Source organism: Somniosus microcephalus, chromosome 11 (genome assembly GCF_052327205.1).
Source record: "Somniosus microcephalus isolate GS21.2 chromosome 11, FLI_Smic_1.0, whole genome shotgun sequence".
In the NCBI taxonomy this organism is placed as follows: Eukaryota; Metazoa; Chordata; class Chondrichthyes; order Squaliformes; family Somniosidae; genus Somniosus; species Somniosus microcephalus.
Genome location: NC_140997.1, coordinates 227,254,052 through 227,268,103, shown reverse-complemented (window position 1 = coordinate 227,268,103; position 14,052 = coordinate 227,254,052). Strand labels below are relative to the sequence as shown.

Here is a 14,052-nt window from a genome sequence, read left to right as displayed (position 1 = left end):
GGTGTAACTGCGCATGTGCGGTCGCAGGGAGTTGCTGCCCGATTTCCACGTAAATAAGGGTGAGCGCTGACAGCCTCGCCGTTATTTCTACCGCAAATCTGGGCCCATTAGGATAAGGAAGGACCTTGCGTTGTGGGTCCAGTGTCTCTCCATACTTATTTTTTGGTTAAAAAACCCACTGGCGATCAAGCATAACTCTGCAATATTCCCCCATCCTCATTAATCAGGCCTGCGAGCCTCCACAGACAACATTTTCTCCAACCCCTACTAGCCATGGGGAACATCAGATTCTTCGGACTGGGGTTAAGGAAGAGTAAATCAAGTTCATTTTAAACAGAAAAAAAACATGTACTGAAGGTAGCATTCAAACACTTGCCTTGTCCCCTTGTTCACCCGGAGGTCCTCTGGGACCCTAAAGAAATAAAAGCGATTAACGGTAAAACATGAAAGTGTGTCGTACTTTGAGGCGCGAGTCGCATGGGCACATTTCCACACAAAAAAAAGTAGTAAAAAAAAAAGAACTTCCCATCGGTTTCTTCTGACCGCCAATTGTCCCCAGCATCTTCCTAAGCACAATTAGCCTCTAACTGACCTGAAGGAAGTGTCGCAGTTTAGGTCGTGCGGCCATAAAGGGAGGCACATAGCCGCACCTCAGCAGCAGAATAATACTTTGTATGCCGAATGGTGCAACGGCCCTTTCTTATAAAACAGTGCATCCTCCAGCTCACACTGAGCAATACCACGTGAGGTGTATTATTCTTAAGTAACTCGCACTTAAAGTCCATGGGATACAAGTACATTGCATGGCAGGACAAAAGCACGTGAACCAAAGATCTCCCAGACCCAGGACTATCGCTCCCCCTCCCAGAAAGACATAATAAGGCATTTAAGCTTTCTCTAAAGCCAAATTTCTTGGCCAATATTTCTCCCCTTCTCGTCTCTGGTTTCCCTCCAGTAGTTAACCCATGTGACATTATTCATGTGTGAGGCTGAAAAGTGAGGATCAGAAAATTACTTGACCATGGAGATGTTTTCAACTGATGTCCACACACACACACACACACTGATACACACATACACGCTGTTACACACACACACATAGGCAGACACACACACTGATACACACATACACTGACACACACACACATAGGCAGACACACACACAGATACACACATACACTGACACACACACACACACACACACACACACATAGGCAGACACACACACTGATACACACATACACTGACACACACACACACACACATAGGCAGACACACACACAGATACATACACTGACACACACACACAAATACACACACACACAGGCAGACACACACAGATACACACATACAGTCAGAGTGTCAGCTGTGGCTCAGTGGGTAGCACACTCAATCGATTAATATATGTTACAGGTGATAAATTAAACTTCAGGTTTTGATGTTAAAATGTGGTGGCGGAATGGCTGTGCAGGGCAGTGGAATTGATTTGTATCATACAATGTAATGATCACGATGTTGTAAATGTTCTTAATGTTCAATAAAGTATCATTAAAAAAAAAAGTGGGTAGCACACTTGTCTCTGAGTCAGAAGGTTGTGGGCTCAAGTCCCACTCCCGAGACTTGAGCATATAAATTTAGGCAGACACTTGCAGTACTGAGGGAGTGCTGCACTGTTGGAGGTGCCGTCTTTCAGATGAGACGTTAAACCGAGGCCCCGTCTGCTCTCTCGGTTGGACGTAAAAGATCCCATGGCCACTATTTCAAACAAGAGCAGGGGAGTTATCCCCGGTGTCCTGGGTCAATATTTATCCCTCAACCAACATAACAAAAACAGATGATCTGGTCATTATCACATCGCTGTTTGTGGGAGCTTGCTGTGCGCAAATATCTGCTGCGTTTCCCACATTACAACAGTGACTACACTCCAACAGTACTTCATTGGCCGTAAAGTGCTTTGAGACGTCCGGTGGTTGTGAAAGGCACTATATAAATGCAAGTCTTTCTTTCTTTACACACGCATGCACACACACACAGACATAGACACGCACAGACAGACAGAAACACACACTTTCCAGTAGGGGGGGTCACCAGACATTGCCCCGGTCAGGGCCGGTCTGGTTCTCCACTCCCTAATCCAGGGTGCTGAGGCAAATTGTAGCCCCGACCACCACCCAGGCGGAGATCAACAAACTCAGTACAAATCGGGAATCAAGCCTAGACCAGCCGTGGCCTCCCAGGATCAGGTCTATACTCGGTAGTGATTTTAGCGACTGAGCCCACCAGGAGAGTTTCTGACAGGAGGTTTAATGAGTAAATCCATCCCACTGAAGCTGCCCAGTGGCCTTCGAGGAGCAGTGTGACCTCTCACAGAGAAAACGCTGGCCTCCAACTGGCTCCCGTTCCAGGCGAGTTCTTCCCCGGCTGATATTTATTCCTCAATCAGCATCATTAAAACAGATTATCTGGCCATTGCTGTTTGTGGGATCATACTGTGCGCAAACTGGCTGCAATGGTATCTCGTACTGTTTAATATTAGATTTCATGTGGGTATTACTAAGCTGCGGGCTCTGTAATCACAGCCTCACGCCTCGATTTGGTAATCGTGGATGTATCAAGGTTCTCCACTATTGTTCTAGCTTGCAGGGTTCAAACTTGTGCTCGCTAATCTACATTGACTCCCGGTTAAGAACATAAGAAATAAGAGCAGGAGTCGGCCACACGGCCCCTCGAGCCTGCTCCGCCATTCAATAAGATCATGGCTGATCATCGACCTCAACTCCACTTTCCCACCCGATCTCCATATCCCTTGATTCCCCTAGAGTCCAAAAATCTATCGACCTCAGCCTTGAATATACTCAAAGACTCAGCATCCACAGCCCTCTGGGGTAGAGAATTCCAAAGCAGCACCTCGATTTCAAAATTCTCACCCTTGTTTTCAAATCCCTCCATGGCCTCGCCCCACCCTATCTCTGTAATCTCCTCCAGCCCTACAACCCCCCCGAGATATCAGCGCTCCTCTAATTCTGCCCTCTTGAGCATCCCTGGTTATAATCGCTCCACCTTTGGTGGCCGTACCTTCTGTTGCCTAGGCCCCAAGCTCTGGAATTCCCTCCCTAAACCTCTCCGCCTCTCTTTCCACCTTTAAGACGCTCCTTAAAACCTACCTCTTTGACCAAGCTTTTGGTCACCTGCCCTAATTTCTCTTTATGTGGCTCGGTGTCAAATTTTTTGTCTTATAATACTCCTGTGAAGCGCCTTGAGACGGTTTACTACGTTAAAGGCGCTATATAAATACAAGTTGTTGTTGTTGTTGTTGTTGTTGATTTTGACTTTTATGAAAATCTCTCAATGCTCTTATATTACTATGGGCAGGTGGCCGGGAGGGGGGAGCGGTTAGGATTACAGAGGATTGGATCACCACTGGAGCAGTGTGGTACACATTCAACACCCCTCTCCACCCCTGACGTGTTTAGCACTACATTATATAATTGAATATCTGCCTCTCAATGGGCTGGTCATACTGTTGCCCCTCATGAGGTATGTGCACCATCAAAATCCATGACAAGACCTTGGACAACGTGGACCACTGTCCATACCTCAGGAGCCTACTGTCAACAAGGGCAGACGTCGATGATGAAGTCCAACACCGCCTTCAGTGTGCCAGTGCAGCCTTCGGTCGCCTGAGGAAGAGAGTGTTTGAAGACCAGGACCTCAAACCCGGCACTAAGCTCATGGTCTACAGAGCAGCAGTGATACCCACCCTGCTTTATGTCTCAGAGACATGGACCATGTACAGCAGGCACCTCAAAGCACTGGAGAGGTACCACCAACGCTGCCTCTGCAAGATCCTGCAAATCCATTGGCAGGATAGGCGCACCAACGTCAGTGTTCTCGCTCAGGCCAACATCCCCAGCATCGAAGCTTTGACCACGCTTGATCAGCTCCGATGGATGGGTCACATCGTCCGCATGCCCGATACGAGACTCCCAAAACAAGTGCTCTACTCGGAGCTCCGGCACAGCAAGAGAGCCCCAGGTGGGCAGAGGAAATGCTTCAAGGACAGCCTCAAAGCCTCCTTGAAAAAGTGTAACATCCCCACCGACACCTGGGAATCCCTGGCCCAAGGCCGCACAAAGTGGAGGAGAAGCATCCGGGAAGGCGCTGAACACCTCGAGTCTCTTCGCCGGGAGCAAGCGGAAGCCAAGCGCAGGCAGCGCAAGGAGCGCACGTCAACCCAAGCACCCCACCCACCCGCCCCTTCAACCACCGTCTGCCCCACTGCCCCACCTGTGACAGAGACTGTAGGTCCCGCATTGGACTCATCAGTCACCTGCAAACTCATTTTTAATGTGGAAGCAAGTCATCCTCAGTTCCCGAGGGACTGCCCAAGAAGAAGATGCGCACCAACAGCAAGAGGGATAAAAACAGAGAGTGAAGTAGAACCCCACAGGGTTTACCCTCAGAACTCAAGTGATGATTCCACTCCCTGCCCTGCCCCTATTCCTGGCCTCTTGTCTGGTTTAGAACTCAACGGAAGGCTGGCAAGTTAGAGAGAGTTTGTCTTGGAAAGGTGTGGGATTCTCCTCAGTTTTCTTCTGAACCCAGTTCCACGTGCAACATGCAAATCCCCCCCCCTCCCCCCGCGTGCAGGCACCCAGTCAAGCCACTAGGGGCGTAGGAACATTAGCAACAGGAGTAGGCCATTCGGCCTCTCGAGCCTGCTCCTCCATTCGATCAGATCATTAAGAAAAACTTGCATTTATATCGCACCTTTCACAACATCCCAAAGCTCTTTACAGCCAATGAAGTACTTTTTCAAGTATAGTCACTGTTGTAATGAAGGAAACGCAGCCAATTTGCACACAGCAAGCTCCCACAAACAGCAATGTGATATGGACCAGATAATCTGTTGTAGTGATGTTGATTGAGGGATAAATATTGGCCCAGGACCCCGGGGTTAGCTCCCCTGCTCTTCTTAGAAATAGTGCTATGGGATCTTTTACGTCCACCCGTAAATAGAGCAGGTGGGGCCTCGGTTTAACATCTTGTCCAAAAGGCAGCACCTCCGACAGTGCAGCACTCCCCCAGCACTGCACTGGGAGTGTCAGTCTAGATCTTGTGCTCAAGTCTCTGGAGTGGGACCTGAACCCACAACCACCTGACTCAGAGGCGAGAGAGAGTGCTACCCACTGAGCTACTGATGGCTGATCTGCACCGCAACTTCATTTACCCGCCTTTGCTCCATATCCCTCGATACCCTTACCGTACAAAAATCTATCAATCTTAGTCTTGAAAGCTTCGATTGCCCCCCAGCCCCCACAGCCTTTCGGGGGAGAGAATTCCTGATTTCACCCCTGAACGGCCTGGCTCTAATTTGAAGATTATGTCCCCCATGTTCTTGATTCCCCCACCAGAGGAAATCGTTTCTCTGTATCTACCCTATCAAACCCTTTTAACTATTCTCTCCAGCCCTCCCCGACAAACACTCACACTTACACCGTCTCCCATTGTCCTTTCTCTCATGCATTTAAGACCTACGGGGTGAAATCAGACGGTGTAATAATAGAGTACGAACACTTTAACATGTTTGTATGAACATTCTTTCTCCTCTAATCTAACAGAGGCGGTAACACATGTAGTTTGTTGAGATTGGTAACGTCACTGACCCGGTCCCCTGGTTCCCCTTGGCGGCCTGGTGGTCCAGAGAAGCCTTCACCCGCGTTGCCCTGGAAACATAGAAAGAAGATTCCAGGACCAATTTTCAGAAATGCGATTTCTTACGTATCCCTGTTTTTCTAGAACCACCTTGCAATTAGAGAACAGTAGCATAGCGGTTATGTTACTGGGCTAGTTAATCTAACGGCATGAGCTACATGTTAAAATATGTAGTTCAAATCCCATCACTTTAATTTAGGTTAACTTAAATAAAATCTGGAATAAAAAGCTAGTGACCCATGAAATTACTGGGTTGTCCTAAAAACCCATTTGGTTCACGTATGTCCTTTAGGGAAGGAAATCTGCCGTCCTTACCCGGTCTGGCCGATATTTGAATCCAGACCCACAGCAATGTGGTTGACTCCTAACTGCCCCTCTGAAATGGCCCAGCGAGCCACTCAATTGTCAAGAAGCTGGCTCACTACTCAATTAGGAAATGGGCAATAAAAATGCTGGCCTTGCCAGCGAGGCCCACATCCCGTGAATGAATAAAAAAATTGAGTTCTTTCACATCTTGTATTGAGGCAGCTCAGGCCATATTACAATTATACATGGAACTGCTACCAACCCAGCGGTATATAGCTGCTTCCACTCAAAGTAAAGCGCTGGAGTTCTTGGTATGGTGGACCTTTACCTCCGCCACTTTGTGAAGCAGGCTACACAGTATTGGCGGCAAAGGAGCCAAGCTAATAGTCACAAACTGTGGCTTTCGTTTCCAGTCACGGAGGGTCCCTGGTGCTCGGGATGTCCGTAGAGGTTGGGAATCACCAAACCACACTCCCAGCCCATATTCTGCCCAATCACCAAACCACACTCCCAGCCCATATTCTGCCCAATCACCAAACCACACTCCCAGCCCATATTCTGCCCAATCACCAAACCACACTCCCAGCCCACACTGTGCCCAATCGCCAAACCACACTCCCAGCCCATATTCTGCCCAATCACCAAACCACACTCCCAGCCCATACTGTGCCCAATCGCCAAACCACACTCCCAGCCCACACTCTACCCAATCACCAAACCACACTCCCAGCCCACACTCTGCCCAATCACCAAACCACACTCCCAGCCCATACTCTGCCCAATCACCAAACCACACTCCCAGCCCACACTCTGCCCAATCACCAAACCACACTCCCAGCCCACACTCTGTCCAATCACCAAATCACACTCCCAGCCCATACTGTGCCCAATCACCAAACCACACTCCCAGCCCATACTGTGCCCAATCACCAAACCACACTCCCAGCCCATATTCTGCCCAATCACCAAACCACACTCCCAGCCCATACTGTGCCCAATCACCAAACCACACTCCCAGCCCATATTCTGCCCAATCACCAAACCACACTCCCAGCCCATACTGTGCCCAATCATCAAACCACACTCCCAGCCCATACTCTACCCAATCACCAAACCACACTCCCAGCCCACACTCTGCCCAATCACCAAACCACACTCCCAGCCCATACTGTGCCCAATCACCAAACCACACTCCCAGCCCATACTGTGCCCAATCACCAAACCACACTCCCAGCCCACACTCTGCCCAATCACCAAACCACACTCCCAGCCCACACTCTGCCCAATCACCAAACCATACTCCCAGCCCATACTCTGTCCAATCACCAAACCACACTCCCAGCCCATACTCTGCCCAATCACCAAACCACACTCCCAGCCCACACTCTGTCCAATCACCAAACCACACTCCCAGCCCATACTGTGCCCAATCACCAAACCACACTCCCAGCCCACACTCTGCCCAATCACCAAACCACACTCCCAGCCCACACTCTGCCCAATCACCAAACCACACTCCCAGCCCACACTCTGCCCAATCACCAAACCACACCCCCAGCCCATACTCTGCCCAATCACCAAACCACACTCCCAGCCCACACTCTGCCCAATCACCAAACCACACTCCCAGCCCACACTCTGCCCAATCACCAAACCACACTCCCAGCCCACACTCTGTCCAATCACCAAACCACACTCCCAGCCCATATTCTGTCCAATCACCAAACCACACTCCCAGCCCACACTCTGCCCAATCACCAAACCACACTCCCAGCCCACACTCTGTCCAATCACCAAACCACACTCCCAGCCCACACTCTGCCCAATCACCAAACCACACTCCCAGCCCATACTGTGCCCAATCACCAAACCACACTCCCAGCCCACACTCTGTCCAATCACCAAACCACACTCCCAGCCCATAATCTGCCCAATCACCAAACCACACTCCCAGCCCATACTGTGCCCAATCACCAAACCACACTCCCAGCCCACACTCTGTCCAATCACCAAACCACACTCCCAGCCCACACTCTGCCCAATCACCAAACCACACTCCCAGCCCATATTCTGCCCAATCACCAAACCACACTCCCAGCCCACACTCTGCCCAATCACCAAACCACACTCCCAGCCCATATTCTGCCCAATCACCAAACCACACTCCCAGCCCATATTCTGCCCAATCACCAAACCACACTCCCAGCCCATACTGTGCCCAATCACCAAACCACACTCCCAGCCCATATTCTGCCCAATCACCAAACCACACTCCCAGCCCATATTCTGCCCAATCACCAAACCACACTCCCAGCCCATATTCTGCCCAATCACCAAACCACACTCCCAGCCCATACTGTGCCCAATCACCAAACCACACTCCCAGCCCACACTCTGCCCAATCACCAAACCACACTCCCAGCCCACACTCTGCCCAATCACCAAACCACACTCCCAGCCCATAATCTGCCCAATCACCAAACCACACTCCCAGCCCATACTGTGCCCAATCACCAAACCACACTCCCAGCCCATATTCTGCCCAATCACCAAACCACACTCCCAGCCCATACTGTGCCCAATCACCAAACCACACTCCCAGCCCACACTCTGCCCAATCACCAAACCACACTCCCAGCCCACACTCTGCCCAATCACCAAACCACACTCCCAGCCCATATTCTGCCCAATCACCAAACCACACTCCCAGCCCACACTCTGCCCAATCACCAAACCACACTCCCAGCCCACACTCTGCCCAATCACCAAACCACACTCCCAGCCCACACTCTGCCCAATCACCAAACCACACTCCCAGCCCATACTGTGCCCAATCACCAAACCACACTCCCAGCCCATAATCTGCCCAATCACCAAACCACACTCCCAGCCCACACTGTGCCCAATCACCAAACCACACTCCCAGCCCACACTCTGCCCAATCACCAAACCACACTCCCAGCCCATACTGTGCCCAATCACCAAACCACACTCCCAGCCCACACTCTGCCCAATCACCAAACCACACTCCCAGCCCACACTGTGCCCAATCACCAAACCACACTCCCAGCCCACACTCTGCCCAATCACCAAACCACACTCCCAGCCCATACTGTGCCCAATCACCAAACCACACTCTCAGCCCACACTCTGCCCAATCACCAAACCACACTCCCAGCCCATACTGTGCCCAATCACCAAACCACACTCCCAGCCCACACTCTGTCCAATCACCAAACCACACTTCCAGCCCACACTCTGCCCAATCACCAAACCACACTCCCAGCCCACACTCTGTCCAATCACCAAACCACACTCCCAGCCAATACTCTGTCCAATCACCAAACCACACTCCCAGCCCATAATCTGCCCAATCACCAAACCACACTCCCAGCCAATACTCTGTCCAATCACCAAACCACACTCCCAGCCAATACACTGCCCAATCACCAAACCAATAAAACTATCTCTATCGAGTCCAGTGGCAGAACCCTTTATTTAATCGATACCGAGTGGGCAACAAGGTTAAACCACCCCACAGCGACCCATTCCAACTGTTGTGGCAAACTATTCCAGCTTTTGATCACCTTCAGTTTGAACAAATACCTTCCAGAGTCTGTTCTAAACTAGACCTTCACATCCCTGACCCTGAGCCCGCTACTCCTGCTGACCTAGGGTATCTGAAAGTACTGTTCCTGATTTATCTTCTCGATCCTATTGGTCTTTGAATCGGGAATGAAAATAATCAATATTTACCTTGTCACCTCTCTGTCCTGTTGTCCCGGGTGGTCCTCTTGGCCCAGGACTACCGGAATCGCCAGGAACTCCCTTAAAAGAAAATGCATTGTTAGATCTAACGAGCGTAATTGCTCGGTAATGCAGGCTCCCTCCTCTCGGTAGTGTTCCCAATGCTTAAATACTCACCGGTGGGCCTGGCTCTCCTTTCTGACCTGGTCCAAGCCCCGGGGTTGTCGAATACTGTGGGAAAAATCAAATTGTCAATCTTTGCTCGGCTTTTCCGTTAAGTCCAATGTCCTCCCTGTTGCCGTGCAACCTCCCTGTCCTGCTGGGGAGGTGGGAGTGTGGAGCAGCCTGACCCCTCTTTCCATCTCACGCGTCCTTTGCCCAGCTGGTGGGGTGGGGCAGTCTGGGAACCCCACCACCCAGCATCGCCTCAAACATCATCCACGCTCCCCTGGCAGGAGATTATTGGTGGTGGATGGTGGTGGGGTATGGGATGAGATTGCTTTGTTCTCTCTAATGCCATCCTCTTACAGCCTCAAGAACATGATATCTGGGCTACTGGCATTGCTAGCTCCTCCATCAGTGAGTGGCTGGCAAGAGTTACTGATGTAAAAAGACTACTGAGCACTTGGTGTGAGTATAAAACAAGGCTTTAATCAACTGTTTCACAACCATGAGATTCTAGTTACATCACTAGTTCCTGGTTACAGAAACATCCTGAGCAAGCTGGGCCCACGCCCGAGTATTTATACTCCTTGGACGGCGCCACCAGCTGGCCGCCCAGTGTTATTTCATGAGTCATTTCTTCATGAATGGTAAGATTCATGACAGTTGTGACTTAAATAAGCTGGATCACCTAATATCAGGACTTTGCCCCACTCTCCAACCGAACGCCCGAGTCATTCCCTGCTAAAGTGTGCAATAACCACTCGCTGTTCAACCAGTACATTGAGCAAATCCTTGTACGTCCATCAGGTCTTAATATGGACAGCGTTGGAAGATGTGAATGAGATGCAGGAACATATTAATGTCTATACTGTTAACACAAAACATGAGTAAACCAAAACTGGCTGTGTTTTACCTTCTCAAACCTAACGATGGGCCATCTAATGGTGAGAAACAATGCTAATTGTTCAGTTCAACTCATGTAAATACATTCCATCCTGTACTCTAGGTGTAACATATAAGCCTACGGCACAACCTAACGGGGAAACATACATGCCTGGGATCCAGCCAAATAAGGCAACAGGAAGACCCAGGACTCAACCAAACTGGGCAAGAACAGGCCTAGGACCCAACCACACAGGGCTAGATGCAGCCATGGAACCCAACCGAACAGGCCAACAGGAAGCCCTGAGACCCAGCCGGACAGGTAAACAAGACACCCCTCAGGCACAGCCATATGCAGAGACAGGTATCCCTGAGATCTAGTTAAGTTAGAGAGACAGCAGACTTGGGGTTTGGTCGGTTGCAGAGACAATTGTCCTGGGATTTGGCCAGTTGGAGAGACAGGTATCCCTGGGATCTGCATAGTTGCAGCATCTGGCAGCTGCGGCAGGGAGTTAAGTGTTCAATGTGAGATACTAATTAGTTCAGATGATAAAATCCAACCTATTAAATCATATGTTCAAAGACACTTTGGGGCCTTGTATGTACAATCGGCCTCAGCACTCCCTGGAGTAGGTGAGGGCGGATGGAAAATCACTATCCAGGGGGTTCTGCTGGTACGTGTCTGCATTTGGATGGAAGTTGTCGCTCTAAAGACCTCAGTAAACGGAGCAACAGGCAGAGCCAGGAACCCAGCCACACAGGACAAGTGGTAGAGGCCCGGGTCCCAATCGCAGAGGGCGAAGAGGCAGCCCTGGAACCCAGGCAGGAAGCGCAGCAGGCACCTCTAAAACACACGACGTTCGGGGCCCGCACGTAAAGAGTGACCCGCACGGACCGCACCCTGGCACGAGTCACTGCCTTCGAGAAAGGGGAGAAAACTGGAGGGAACTTTATATAAAAAAAAAAGGGAAATCAGCCGCTAAAATCAGTCAGTTTAAAATGATGATTAAATGGAACATTCACTTACTCTCTCACCTGGTTCTCCCTTTTCCCCCTGAAACAGAACGAGAAACAAAATAAGGAGCACATTCCAAGAACAACAGAAAGAGTAAACCCAGATTGGGTGACCGCTTTGCGGAACACCTCCGTTCAGTCCGTAAGGGTGACCCCAAGCTTCCGGTCGCCTGTCATTTTAATTCACCGTTCCATTCCCACTCGGACCTCACCGTCCTCGGCCTCTTGCATTGTTCCACGGAAGCTCAGCGTAAGCTCGAGGAACAGCACCTCATCTTTCGATTAGGCACTTTACAGCCTTCCGGACTCAATATCGAGTTCAACAATTTCAGATCATAACCTCGGCCCCTATTACATTTTTATAGATTTTTTATCCACACTTTTGGTTTGTGCCTTTTCCTTTTTCTCTCTCCCACATGGCAGCTGTCTCTCATTCCGCCAGCGCATTTCACACTTCATCTAGAGCCGTCTTTTGTCTCTTTACTTGTCTTATTACCATCTCGTCTCGTCTTGAATATCTCTTAATGTCTCTTCACTTCTCTTTTGTTCTTTCATCCTCTCCCCCATTTCCCAGCCCCCAAACTGCCTTTTGTTTCATTTCCTGATGAAGGGTTTCGACCTGAAACGTTGACTCTATTTCTCTCTCCACGGATATTGCCTGGCCTGCTGAGCTTTTCCAGTGTTTTCTGTTGTTATTTCAGAAAGAGTAAACCAATCGTTTTACAATCCCATCGTACAGACACTCAACACTCTTCAAACCGCTCTGGCAGCGAACGCAACACAATCGACATCGACCCTATTCAAGGCACAACTGCATTATTAAAGACAATGCTGAACTCCCCGGTTTAAACTAAATATTCCGTAACTTCCAAAGTGAGTTTCAGAGCAAGTCGGATCTCACTGAATTGACTGGAGATGATACGACTGTGAGTGAGACCCACGGTGAGGCTGGCTTAGATTGGTTCGGCAGTTTCCTGGCCAGCAGTTATACTGGCTATTTCCGCGTTGCTGTGAAGTGGTCTTGAGCGCAAGTGGGAGGGTAACTCTCGAGTCGGGTTGCGGGCGGACTCAGAGTGTGTTAAACATAGGGACAGGAGTAGGCTATTCAGCCCCTCGAGCCTGCTCCGCCATTCAATGAGATTATGGTTACTCCGTAACTCAACTCCATTGGCCCGCCTTTGCTCCATATCCTTTGATGCCCTTACCTAACAAAAATCTATCGATCTCAGCCTTGAAAGCTCCATTTGACCCCCAGCCATTTGGGGCAGAGAATTCCAGATTTCTACTACCCTTTGTGTGAATAAATGCTTCCTGATTTTCATCCTAAATGGTCAAGCTCTAATTTTAAGATTACAGTTCCCTCATTCTTGATTTCCCATCAGAGGAAATAATTTCTCTCTATTGAATCTTTTTAACATCTCTCTAAGGATCATCTTTCAATCTTCTGAAGCCAAGCAGTGTTATTGGCCAGGGAAGAATGCCCCTGCTCTTCTTCAAAATAGAGCCATGGAATAAGTCCACCTGATAGGACAGATGGGTTTAACGTCTCATTCGAAAGACAGCACCTCCAACAGTGCAGCACTCACTCAGCACAGCACTGGAGTGTCAAACTAGATTTTTGTGCTCGAGTCTCTGGGGTGGGACTATGAACCCACAACCTTCAGACTCAAAGGGGAAAGTGCTACCCACTGAGCCACGGCTGACATCTGATCAAGGGCATCAAAAACAACAGAGCAATCAAGCAAATAACGGGGACCAAGTGGCTGTTTCATATCTGCTGCTTTAATTGTATCTGCAACTGTTGTTTCTTGCTGAGATGACAATGTACCTTGATAGACCTCCCAGGGGGTCCTGGAGGTCCGATGGGACCATGCGGTCCTGTTTGGCCAGACACCCCATTTTCACCCCTCAGTCCAGGAAGACCAGGTTGACCAGGAATACCCTAGAAGAACAAAAGATGTGTTGCAGTATCTACCATTTCTAATTTTCAATTTGGAGATTGCATCAAGGGCCAACAACAACAGCTTGCATTTATATAGCGCCTTTGACGTAGTAAAACATCCCAGGGCGCATCGCAGGAGCGTTACCAAACAAAATTTGACACCGAGCTACAAAAGGAGACCAAAAGACCGCCACAGACCGCAAGGCTCTACAGATGGTGGTGAAAGCTGCACAACATACTATAGGAATTAAACTACCTGCTGTGCAGGATATCTACCCCGA

The 14,052-nt window shown here is 49.6% G+C and overlaps 1 protein-coding gene across 1 annotated transcript in view; it reads right to left on the bottom strand.

Annotated features, from left to right (window-relative positions):
- The window catches only part of col7a1 (collagen, type VII, alpha 1), a 418,430-nt gene that overhangs the window by 183,807 nt on the left and 220,571 nt on the right, over nucleotides 1-14,052 (bottom strand). The window contains exons 41-46 of the mRNA XM_086000010.1: nucleotides 13,658-13,771; nucleotides 11,843-11,869; nucleotides 9,946-9,999; nucleotides 9,778-9,849; nucleotides 5,667-5,726; nucleotides 377-412 (exon numbers count right to left, since the gene is read on the bottom strand). Coding sequence (XP_085856136.1) covers nucleotides 377-412; nucleotides 5,667-5,726; nucleotides 9,778-9,849; nucleotides 9,946-9,999; nucleotides 11,843-11,869; nucleotides 13,658-13,771 — 363 coding nt within the window. The remainder of the gene's footprint in view (nucleotides 1-376; nucleotides 413-5,666; nucleotides 5,727-9,777; nucleotides 9,850-9,945; nucleotides 10,000-11,842; nucleotides 11,870-13,657; nucleotides 13,772-14,052) is intronic.